The sequence below is a fragment of the Echinococcus granulosus genome, assembly GCF_000524195.1.
Source record: "Echinococcus granulosus chromosome Unknown EG_S00013, whole genome shotgun sequence".
In the NCBI taxonomy this organism is placed as follows: domain Eukaryota; kingdom Metazoa; phylum Platyhelminthes; class Cestoda; order Cyclophyllidea; family Taeniidae; genus Echinococcus; species Echinococcus granulosus.
The window spans coordinates 1-12,225 of NW_020170393.1; the positions used below are offsets into that span (position 1 = coordinate 1).

General features: G+C 42.5%; 2 protein-coding genes across 2 annotated transcripts in view; one reads left to right on the forward strand and one right to left on the reverse strand. All coding sequences in view use genetic code 11, as the record gives it.

Moving 5' to 3' along the window:
• Positions 1-905: 905 nt before the first annotated feature.
• EGR_02721 (Tissue alpha-L-fucosidase) lies at positions 906-3,212 on the reverse strand (the record flags this gene model as incomplete). Its single annotated transcript, XM_024491970.1, has 5 exons — positions 906-1,182; positions 1,380-1,582; positions 1,911-2,252; positions 2,332-2,731; positions 3,028-3,212. The coding sequence occupies 5 exons, from the start codon at positions 3,210-3,212 to the stop codon at positions 906-908; spliced, it is 1,407 nt and encodes a 468-aa protein (XP_024353464.1).
• A 1,786-nt stretch (positions 3,213-4,998) lies between these two features.
• Positions 4,999-12,225, forward strand: part of EGR_02722 (E3 ubiquitin-protein ligase 6-Mar) — a gene marked incomplete at both ends in the record, with an annotated part of 8,730 nt that continues 1,503 nt past the window's right edge. Inside the window, 13 exons of the mRNA XM_024491971.1 lie at positions 4,999-5,017; positions 5,232-5,328; positions 5,529-5,823; positions 6,275-6,515; positions 7,261-7,506; positions 7,588-7,658; positions 9,177-9,286; positions 9,486-9,607; positions 9,740-9,924; positions 10,005-10,055; positions 10,123-10,223; positions 10,528-10,705; positions 11,347-11,738. Of these exons, the coding sequence (XP_024353465.1) occupies positions 4,999-5,017; positions 5,232-5,328; positions 5,529-5,823; positions 6,275-6,515; positions 7,261-7,506; positions 7,588-7,658; positions 9,177-9,286; positions 9,486-9,607; positions 9,740-9,924; positions 10,005-10,055; positions 10,123-10,223; positions 10,528-10,705; positions 11,347-11,738 (2,108 nt within the window). The remainder of the gene's footprint in view (positions 5,018-5,231; positions 5,329-5,528; positions 5,824-6,274; positions 6,516-7,260; positions 7,507-7,587; positions 7,659-9,176; positions 9,287-9,485; positions 9,608-9,739; positions 9,925-10,004; positions 10,056-10,122; positions 10,224-10,527; positions 10,706-11,346; positions 11,739-12,225) is intronic.

A 12,225-nucleotide genomic window follows, 5' to 3' on the forward strand; every position in this document is an offset into this window, starting at 1 on the left:
GGTAAAAACAGTCAGTCCATTTTAATATTTTTCAACAGTTTTTTGCAAAGAATGGCTTGTAGTGCAGATTTTGAAGTTTTAAATTGTATTGTCCGATAAATCGTTTTAACCGGAGCCTGTATTTGCCAATGATTTGCACCAGCTGCATTATTAAAATACGGAAGCCTCAAAGTGTGTCCACCGTTACACATTGCTTAAAATTATTTTTTCGCTACAAAGTTTGTTGAACGCGTAAGTTTGTTTTTTTCCTTTCTAACAGCATTTTCATATGCTTTGTTCTCGAGGAATGTCCAGACTTATGCATACTGCATTGCATGTTGGCAGGCTTTACAACTAGTTAAGGAGTATTTATATCCAGGGTTTGTCACTTTATAGGGTGGCTAAGACCCCAGTTCAGTCACGAGGCTTGTTTGGTATAACCGCTTGCCTCTTTGTGAGAATATTCAAACGGACGAATGTTACACCTACCTCGATTGACACTCAAAAATATAGGGCAATCCTTTAAAGTTGTGTTACGTCTCAAATCTCACCTAATTTGCCTCTGTGAGATTCGCATGAATAATTTGCCTTAAGCATAGGTATGCTTAAATAGTTAAAGATGGTGGGTTAGGGGTTAATCTAATACAACACTGATAAAGGATGTAGTCTTTCATGTGGACATATGATTCCTTGTACCACGAGTCTAAAGCTCTTCGAGAACTGATGGAGCACTAAGTTACATTTAAATCAATGTTACTTCCGCCGGCTCGGTAACCTACTTAGTTAATTGCACGTCTTATGAAAAGGTGTATATCGACTTTGTTTCTATCAGGGACGGAATTTACAACAATTTATTTACTACGTTTATTTAACTGGATGCCAATGGGCATACTTTGAATGGAAGTTGTATAACTTGACATTCCTTGTTACACAGGCTGAACATTTTCCATTCTGATTGCCCACGCGACGAAGGACCCAGTTGGTTGGGCTGGTGGTAGATGGATGATGACACTGCCATTGACATCGTCGATCGCATATGACAGAGTTGCTCCACCATTGCCGTCCAAAATGGTAAACTTCGATACATCCTTGGCAGCCTTTACTTGTGCTAATGAAAGTGTCGGATTTGAGTTAATGCTAGGCCAATCGCTGAAGAGGGCGTAGACGACAGGATCCCCCTTGGTAGCGCTTTTCTGGAGGTACCTATTAAAGAAAAAAATTGACGTACATGTCAAAGTTAGTTCGGACTCAGCTCTCGAGTTAAAAACTGCCATCAGAAACTGGCACACTGCTGCAAGAGAATGTTTAAGGCACCTGCTTATACACCCAGCACCCATATGTATAAAATTTTTCTTGGTAGGAAATCAATTTAAAAACATTAGAGCCTCTGCTTGTCTCACCATAACTTCATGCGCTTGCTATCAATTTGATACTTCCAGGGCGTTGTTCTGTAAATGGCCTCACCATTCATTTTTAGCCATTGTCCCATGGTTAGCAGCCTCTCCTCGTAGATCGGTGGTATCGTGCCCCAAGACGTCGGTCCCACATTAACCAGCAGGTTTCCTCCGTAGGCAACCACACTTATGAGGAATTCTATCAGCTCCTGCATAATGCCATCCATTAAAATGATGTCGAAACATTTATAATTAGCCAAATAATCATGAATAAATAATCCTCAAGTTTTGATTTAAAAGAACCCGGGACATTGCACTTTAGATCAATTTCTGCATTCTAATCTGTGCATTGACTTCGAAGATCACTTAATTCCACAGAAATCAGGTATTTTGCGGTCTTTTTAAAAGAAGGCATGATAAGATTTACGGCCTCAATTATAAGTGATCACCTTGTTAAAGTATTACAAAGTATCCTAAGGTTTGAGATTTGCCCTTAATAAAGTTCATTTTGATAGGACCATCAGAAGTCTGGTTTACTTGAGGAGATAAGTAGTCAGCTAGACGGCTTTCGCGCCGATAGCCCCACGAGTAGCGATCCAGCGTGATACAGCTTTCCCACTTGTGGGAGAGCAACTTATCGGGATGATATCTATCCTCACAGTTGAAGAAGTCGCCATGTTGGCAGTTGGCATCTGAGCCCCACCGATCGTTCACCACCACCTCGTCCTTGACCGGGGAGTCATTATAGAGCCAGGCTAGGAACTCCTTCGCCTTCCAGTAGTCGCTTGTCGCCGGGGCGCCGTCGGACCACACGACGCTCGGTTGGTAGCGGTTCACCAAATCCATCAATTCTGGCATCGTTTTTCTGTCTACAAAAGTCTAATAAGAATCCAGCACATTTATCAACGGGAAAACATTTGGAGCCCAGTTTGAATTCTTTGAAGCATCGCGTGCATACCTGCTCTTTATAACCAGAAGCCTTATCAGCCAGATAGAGTGGATTGAACCACTCGAACATAGAATGATAGACACCAAATCGGAGTTTTGTCGTAGATCGAATAGCCTTGGCCAGATCATCCACAAGATCACGTCGTGGTCCTGCGTCCATGGAATTCCAATTCCAGGAGACGGGTGAGGGCCAGTTGCAGTAGCCCTCGTGATGCTTAGCTGTAAGGACTACGTATTGCGCTCCAGAAGCGTTAAAAATCTCCGCCCACTGCTGGGGATTAAAGAATTCCGCGTGGAAGTTTTGTGCGAAGTCGGGATACGAGAAGTCCGCCCCATAGTACGTCTGCATGTACACCCACACCTGAGGGTTTGGAGGCTTCCCTTGCCAGTACCACCAAAACCATTCACTCCTAGGTTGTTAGATTAATATTATGATAGGTCAAGAGAAGTACCACAAATCCTTTTTCTTGTAAGGGTTAATTAGTTATGATAACGCATTTCGAGCTTTACAGGACTTATTTTATCCTAAATGCATCACTTAAGTCTGTTTAAAATTCATTCCTAGAAGTTTTTGTTTTAAGGAACTTTAGAAACACGACAATTAAGGAAGCTGGGATTAATTAGAACACCAAATCTTATTAGCTGATAAGATCGCGCTTCAAATTCAGTGGGAAAACAGTAGCGAAAATAAGCTGCTGGTACGTACACATAACTTGGAACAGAGAAGACTCCCCAGTGGACGAAAATTCCAATCTTGCCTTCGTCGTACCACGATGGCAGAGGTCGCGTGTCCAGGGATGCCCAGTCGGGAGTGTAGGTGATGTTCGTGGAAGCCACCACCACCCAGGAAAGGCAAGCGATGATGCAGGCTTCAGCCAAAGTAGTGGACATTACCCTAGTGAAGCGTGGATAAATCTGATGCTGCAACAGCGATGTAGACCATTGTTTACACTATAGCACTGGTGGCCGATAGAGGCCGTGCGGATGTAAACAAATAGCGACGAGACAAAACCAGGCTTTAGACCAACCAAATTGTCAGCCTTAGACTTTGAGTCAAACCTTATTCGTTGGTGTCGCGGTAAATTAAAATCTGGCGCTATACAAGAATGTCTTCAAGGCAATCAGTAAAGATTTTATTCCTAAGGGAAGGAGTTGATATTTCTGGATTTATGAGGCTTCACGTCTCACCTTTTCATTTATACCTCACCAAGTCTTGTGGATGGTTTATTTGACCTCATAGAACTTCTTATCAGAAATTGTAATAGGGAAATTATTGCCAAGGGGAGAACCCAAACTATCGACTACTAATTTTGCCATCGATACAAGTAGTCGCATGTATAATTCTAATATTCTTTTACACAAATCCCTAAAAAGCGTTTCACTATTGAAATTCTCATAATCCAAACAGTTACGGGGAATTCGACATCTTATCATATGTGTGCACCTTTCATCTTTCGCATGAACCCGTTGAATTACGCGCAAAGCTCATGCCAGTAGTCTTCCACCTCACCTCTACCTTAGTAATATATGCTCTTCCACAGTTATTTACTTTGTCACAGCCGCAGGAAAGACTCAAGGTACTCTATGGGTGACAGTGATAATTAATTCCACTCAAAAAGTGCAAATGTCTTGATTCCTGTAGCTAGATACCATGCTACAACGAGATAGAGAAATACTAGGCCTATGAAATCTCTCAGCAGAAGGGCTAAAATACCGTTTACCTATGGCATTTACTCCAATCCCCATGTACCATATGAATTCTACTAACAGCTGTAGAGACATTGGACTTGTGTTCATTACCTGAATAAGTGACATATCCTTCATTGCTCCGCTAGCTAAACAATACCCAGATAGGTGGAAATAAGGACAAAGTGGCAGGGTGGAATGGATATGAAATACTGTCCCCATAAAACCAATCTAATTCTTGCATTTTTGTAAGTAGCTCTGGATTTTCGATCGCCTTTTAATGATTTACAATCGATACACCGTAGAACGTTGTCCGATCCTAATACGCAAATGAAAGTAATCTCCAGATACAATAGAGTATCTGGGATGCATGGGCGAGAGTGAGGTAAAGTCCCTTTTGAAGTTCAGGAAGTTTCAAAGAATGACATCGCTGGTTTGCTGCTGGGACTAAAAGAAGTGATGGCTTAGTGCTGACCAGTGTATGAAGTTGACGAAAGGGAGCGTAGAGCACAAAGCTCAAAGAAAAGAGAGACTACGCAGTAACTAATTGGTTACTTCAACTGTGGGTAGGGAATGCGAACACCTGCTATTTTTCATGTTGCACTTCCGCTCTGCGCATGAACTACAGGCATCCCATCTACTCTGTAGGCCGTTAACACGCTTTTCCATGACACTCCGTGTGTTGACCCTCTTAGCAGGACGATAAATTGAACTCTCATATTTCAGTAATTATAATGGAAACGTGCTAAGTGAAAATATGATGAATTCTTTTAAACTTTATTTAACGCAGTGCAGCCTAATGCACATGCTCAAGAGCTGAAACGAATGTCATGCATAAAACTGTTACAAAAAAATGCTATTTTGCAGCTAAAATTTTAATTATTACTGAAAATTGTTATAGCATGACATCTAAAAACTTTTAGCCAATTGCCTTAAGTGGCGCACTTTGTAAAGTTCACCAGTTGAAGGAATTGCTTCAAAAGCGAACAAAATGCCTTTGGACGACGGCGGTATGTGCTTTCACCTTATGATGCCCATGTTTAACGTGGTTCGTATATTGGGCTATCGTTTTGGTAGGTGTTTGAGGGGAAAGTCTCCCAAAATGCTTGTCCAGAAGCCGATTGCTTTATTGAAGTCATTTATAAGTCAATGTCACTTTTCACCGAATTATGGTCACTTTGTGTATGTAATTGTATTGATTGCAATTTTTCACTCTTTTTGTAGACTTCTGTCGCGTTTGCCGTTGTGAGGGTACGCCTTCGCAGCCCCTTTTTTATCCTTGCATGTGCACTGGGAGCATAAAATATGTTCATCAAGACTGGTAAGGCAAGCATGTTTTTCACCCGCCTTTCCATTTTTAGCAGCTGACCTTCAGTAATGCACCCCTGAGGTGCTAGTTATAGTTCTATACCCTTTTTGCATACTTTATTGCTCAAGTTACCGTTTTTAATCTAATGTAATAGGATTCTCGTTTAACGGGCATGTTTTAATAAACAGTTTAGTACAGTGGCTTCAATACAGCAAGCGTCAGACTTGTGAGCTCTGCAACCATCGTTTCACTTTCAAACCCGTCTACGCTCCACATACGCCCTCAGTGGTGCCTCTGCCGGTTCTCTTCCTCGGTCTACTCACCGCCTTCCGCAATATCATTGTTCGGTTTTTTCATCTTCTCGCTGTTGTAATCTCATGGCTGTTCGTGGTGCCTCTTACGGTGTGTCGAATCTACCGATGTTTTTTCTCGGGCAATCTCGTCGGACTGCTGTCACTTCCCTTGGATATACTCTCCACTGAGCACGTTATTCAAGACTGCATACAGGTGTCCAAATTCTTCAGTGTCATGCGCAATATTGCTCTGCACTTTTATTCACTATTTCATAATCTGAATGTGCTGGCACTATGGTTTTTTAATGTTGACGCGCGTAGGTATTTAATCATGTGCCTAATCACTGATAATTACAGCCATTGCAGCTTGATTTAAATACCTGTTCATTCGATCAATGAGCTATGAAAAACATCGCAACCCACTGAAATCTTGATTAAGATACTAAGGCGTCAGTTAACTTTTGTAGAATGCCACTTTTCTTATTTTCTAGTCGTATTTATCGTATTTTTGGTTAATCGACACCTAACACAAATGCTGGTCATAGCGATGACGAATAGCGCTCTTGCTTGCAGTGTTTCAAACTTTTTCGTTCTCACCTCGATATCGTAAATCTCCTACAAACTGACCTTTAGCGAAATTCTTATGCGTGATTTCTTGCCTACAGGGCTTCTTGATAGTCTTGGTCGCCTTGACTGCTCTCTTTGGCTGCGTGTGGCTAAGGGAGCAGTTAATGATTGGTGGAGAGCCCGATTGGCTTGCCGATGGAGAGGGTGCTGCCGAGGAGGCTAGGGAAGGGGTGGATGCCGATGGTGGGGGAGAGGCAGCAGCTCCTAACCAAGTCATCGTGGCCGGTCCCGTCGCTGCTGCTGCCCCTGCTAACAACGCTGACAATCAAGCCATCCCTGGTTAGTGTTTTCACTTTTCAGTCTATTTCCGTGTCCATACGTAAATGCAACACATAGTTGTAGGTTTTAGTCATGCTTTAAAAATAAAAGCGGTTTATAAACATATTTGATGCTATAATTTTCTGTAATGGGTTTCGTTAGTTTTATGACAGGTTCGAGGATTATCGATTTGTTCTTAGGTCACTACGAGTTGAAATAGGTATCTAGCAACGCAATTTTCCTCTTATGCATAAACTATTTTCCACATAGAGAACCATTTTACTTGTAGCACAACAATTGCTTATGAGCTTCATTTTGTTGCTTCGCTTGCAAATTACTTTCTCTAGTTAAATGAATCGTGTGATGTTTGGATGAACTATTCGTTTCGTGCATTCACGAGTTTTTTTCACTTCGAGGAAACAGAAATCCGGTTTTACTATGTAGCTCAGGTATCTTTGGATTACGAGCAAGAATCGTCCATTAGTTTTTCCTCTAATTGCATAACTTTTTAGTGTTTTGGCGAATGATGCTCTTCCACTTTTCGGTTATGACCTCACATTACCTCCTCTTGCGCACGAATTAAACGCATTTCGCGGCTCGTCACATTGGTGTTCTGCTGGTCAATGCGCCACCCCTTCCCCCCTTTATCACAGATCCAGTTTTATTATTTGTGGTTCACATACCTTATCAATGCCTTCAATGACCGCTTTTAATGCTGGATTGACATTACACGAGCTTGTGTATGTATATTTTTGTAAAAATGCAGACGATGAGGAGGAGGGAGAAATTCAAGAACTTGCACTTCCGCAGCAACAACCGCCGCAGCAGGAACAGCCTGCAGTAGCTGACGGAGCGGTACCGCCCGGTGGCAACAACGAGGCCGATTTTGACGCCGCTGCCGCAGTGCCACCGCTAACACTAGAGCGCATCTTCGGACTGGATGGAACCATGACCTTCCTGGAGCACGTCCTTTGGATCATTGTCCTCAACATCCTCTTTATTCTCTTCTTCGGTGAGTACCCATCACCATCGCTCAGCAGGTCTTTTCGATTAAGTGTAGTGACTAACGGTCAAATGCGCTCATCCCTTTAAGCCTCTTTCCCATTCTTCACTGGACGTACCGTGGTCTCTGCACTGGGCATCAAAACATCGGCAAGTGGTTTTGTTTTTTCTTATTTTAACTTGGGAATTCGAATTGTGGCATCCATCTAGTTTTCGTAGCCAAGGTCATTATAGGGTCCTGCCATCGCCTGAGGTCCATATTTGTCGCTTTCATCGTTGTCTTTTTAACCCCACGCAATTTTATATTATTTTGTTAGCAGTTAAGATTGGTTGCATGAATGTTAGCTTCGTTTGTGTCTCGGAGCTCTACCATCGCTCACAAGTCTGAGTTTTTAGGGACAGTTGTCCCTAACTGACCCTAGTCAAAGTTGTGGTCGTGTCATTTCGATATGCTCACTGTAGGAGTTTATCACTCATTTACCGCCTTGACTGGTAGTCCATTCTGTTTTGTGCTTATATTTCCATAGTTGTCGAATTTTTTGCTTGCTGCAGAGGGTCTGAAGAATGCTTTTAAATGTCTGCTCTTTACAGTGGGAAATCGCATCAGACGTGAGCGTTTTATCCAGCGGTAGGGCGGCAAATGTACAGAATTTAAAAGTTTCCGATCAAATGGGATTTGAGTGATAAGACAAAGACATGCATATTTTGTACATTTTGGAATTATGCCACCCTTGCGACTTGTGCTAATTTGGGCATTTCAGTTCACCAACAAGTACCCAATATTTGGCCCTATTTTAAGGCATCAATTCGACAAAAAGTCTCTCGATTGATCTTAACCCATCAATTGTACTTAACTATGTTAAGCGCTGTACTTAAAATTCATGTTCTGTCAATAAAACTGACGTTTTTACCAAGATTATTATCCACAAAAGTAGAATATTGAACATGGAAAGTGGCAAAACCAACTGCAAAAGGTTGGGGACCCACTTTTGTACATTTGTTGTCTTTGAACGGTGTGTTAAAATGTTTAGTGTTCTTACCTTAATAATAGTGCCGCCTACGTTCAAACGAAGCACATTCGCTTCGTTGGGCGCCCATATGCATCGCCCGTATTATACGATCACCACTTCTGGCATAAACAGTTGCTGCTTAGCTTATTTCAGTCGCATCATGTGGTGGAACTGTTATCAATCACTTATCACACGAAAACATTTTTAACTTTGGATGCACTTTAGATACTACTTATGTTCTCGATTCTCCCTCTCCCGTTCTTGTTCATTCAGCCGATGCTTGTCCATCGACTAAAAACAAGTCACGATTTACTGATAGAATACATGACAGATGGCGTGTGCATGGACCTTAATCCGAGCTATGCAGATCTCAACGCTTCGAATAAATGTGTGGGTTTTAGTTTAAGGGATTGTAGGACACCATGAGGTCATGCTGCAGGTCATTTACTATTAGAAACATAATTCATTTTGGCCTCTAGCTGTCAAGACTCAACAGAAGCTATTTACCGACGCTGTCGGTTGTAGCTACTGGGTCCAACTGCCTTACTTGACTTAATTGCTCAATATTCTCTGTGTTGGAACTTTCTAAATACCGTTTTTTTCTTGCTTGAATGTATCACTGGTAACATCACATGCTTGTTTATTCAGCATGTAACCATTTCACTTTTAGCTTCTCACTCCCCCGATTGAGTTGATTTTGTTCTCCTTCATCGGCTACATCGTTATGGCCACACTTCTCATTATTTCTCACTATGTTTTCAAAGCGATCTGCTTACCAAGGTTGGTGACTGTGCTCGTAGTTACTGATACCCAAAGCATCTCCTTTATTTGGTGGAGTGCCTTTATTCCACTTATTTAGAATAATTATGTAATGTAGGCGAACAGTCGCGGACTCCTTAATGCTGCTTTGATTGGAAGAAAAACAGTCCACTGTCTTGAGTAGAAAGCACTAGGTATTTCCAACGTTTTCTACTTATAGGTCGGCTTCTTATTATGCCGGTCTGTGTTACATCTACATAAAGGTGCCCATCATAGCTTTTGCGGAGTTGGGCATTTTTACGGCCTTCTGTGGACTTTGGATCGATGCTTGCTCCTTGGCAAGTTTGCCTTTCATGTGCTATTTATGGCTATATTTCCATGCGTAACCAGGAGTGGTCATGTAATCGAAGGCTAGCAATTGCTGAAGTTCTCATTTACTTTTTCCACTCTTCTAGGGCATGTTCAACGCATCAGTGGCGCAACGCTTGCGCGCCTTCAATTACGCGCCCGTGGTATTCAGCTTCATTCACTGGACGATGGGTTTGATGTACCTATTCTACGTCTCCTCACTCTTTATCATCATTCGTGATGTTATCCGACCTGGAGTTCTCTGGTTTCTACCCGACTTCACCGATCCTGACTACAGACCTGTTCAAGATGTGCGTTGGTCTTCCCCATCATGAGCATTCTGCGAAGTTCTTTTACATTTGGCTAACTATTCACGCATATTTCATTTCAGATGATCTCACTACCCGTAACGACTTACATCCAGCGTCTTGTTGTGAATCTGGTGAGTTCTTGTTCATCTCTACTTGCTCCACTCCTTCTGACCTTATTTTGATCGTTCCTCCATTTAGTCGTTGACAGGAATAATCGTGATACTCTCCATCTGGCTTCCCACCTTAATCACGCAAAAGCTGCTTCCAGGATTTCTGCCATTCCAGATGAGTCTCGCCTAGTACGTCATCATTTCTCGTGATATTTTTTTTTTCACAAATCAATTTGCAGTTTCCGTGCTAGTAACGCTTGTTCTTGTGAGCTCAAGTACTCCCATGCACGTGATTGCTCCACAAGACTTCGAGTGCCAAAAAACAGATAGTGTTGCCCACCTGACATCAACTACGATATGTGGTGGCAATCCCATTGAAATCCAACAACGATGTTGGAATCTTATTAAGTAAAATTAGTTGAACAGCGTGCCAGCGACCGAGATGGTAAATTGTTGCGTATTGGGTTTTTATGACGCTCTTTTTTCTGTTCAGTGACAGTCCAGTGGACTACTCGGTGGAGATAATAATTCTACAAATAGTAATGCCCTTCCTGCTGGATGGTCAATTCAAGGTATTTCTCTCTGCGCTCCTACGCAATTGGTGTGCCGGGGCCGCATGGATGCTGGGACTGCGCAGCTACCTCCTTGGCGATGTCGCTTTTAAACCAAGTGTTAGTCGCCACTTTTTCCTCGTATTCATTGTAAACTTAGTTATTTATGCTCTCATTGTCACCACTTTTATTATTTAATGCCTGTAATTGTTCAGATCCAGTCCAAGTAGATGTCACAAGACGTCTAGTTAAAGTGTGATGACTTTTTGTTGCAGACTTCTTAAATGTTGTTTTGAAGTTGCCTTTTGATATACTTTCTGCACGGTTAAGAATAAAACATATATCTTTTTTGAAAAAAGTTCTAATGTTTGTGAGCTATATCAGTAAACCAGTCTCAAAAGAAGACGGTCATTCTTTTATTCCTGCTTACTGAGTTTAGTGTCTTCAATTTCTTTTTAGTCGTGGAATAGTTTAACTAGGTTAGCGCTACTGCTAGCAGTACTTTATTATCCTCATTTCCTCCGCTTCTCATCTCCCCCTAAAACGCCCCGCCATTATCGACTAAAAACGTCTTTTTTCATACCTCTAGGACTACTATACCACTGTGTGAAAACAGAATGCCTCATTATGCATTTGTGCTTCTTATTCATATCAGTAAGGCACTCAACCTTACCGTCCATATGGAATGTTCTTGTAAAATCGCAAGTCCTTTCGGTTCCGTTAGAGACGAGTTTTTTCAGTACTTGCTCCCCATACTACAGGACGAAATAGTGATGGCGGACGGTCGTCGAATTCCCGCATCAGCGTTGTCGAGGTCACCTTCAGGGAGCACAGACGGGAGTGATTCTACAAGTCAAGAGGGCGGTAACGGTGGCGACGGCAGCGAGGGTGAGAACGCAGCCGCTCCGCCACCACCAACTGGTGGATACGCACCATACGCACGCCCGCGCTTTTTTGTGGTGCGCCTTTTCGGCCTACTGGTGCTGCTTGTCACCTCCCTCGTCCTTATCAGCCTCGCTGTCCTCGTGGTACCCGTCGCCCTTGGCCGACTTATGCTGGGACACATGGGCCTCAGCCAGACACCACATCATGATGCCCTCACCCTTCTTGTCGGCGTCTGCTCTCTCATGGGGTGGGCCAAGACCGTCCTCTGGTGAATTAAGCTCGACTCTTGACGGAAGTTTACTCCTGCGAGCTCTTTGTTGGAATCATGATTGCCATCAACGTATGATAGCGAGAAGCTAGTGTACACGGGCTCACTGCGTTACTTTATGACCACGTACGCAGTGATTTAGAAGTTCGCAAAAATTGCTCATATCGTGATTACCAAAGAAGGAGTAATAAGTCGCTGATTGAAAATCTGGTTCTTAGTGCATCCCCAGTCGGACATTTTGACTACTTTTATTCACTCCTTTGTTTCTTCAGAGAGTAGCAAAGCCTATCGTTTTTGTGCCTAGTAGCTATTAACATTTTGTCAGCTCCTCACAAACTCTCAACCGCAACTTAGTCGAACACGGACACGTCTTCTAAGGGGTTTCATTAATTTAATGCAAAAAATACCCATTATATGTGCTTTTTGCACGTCTGTGGGGAAAAAATAATGTATTATGTAAAATGATGCGTCGGAAAAAACGTTTACC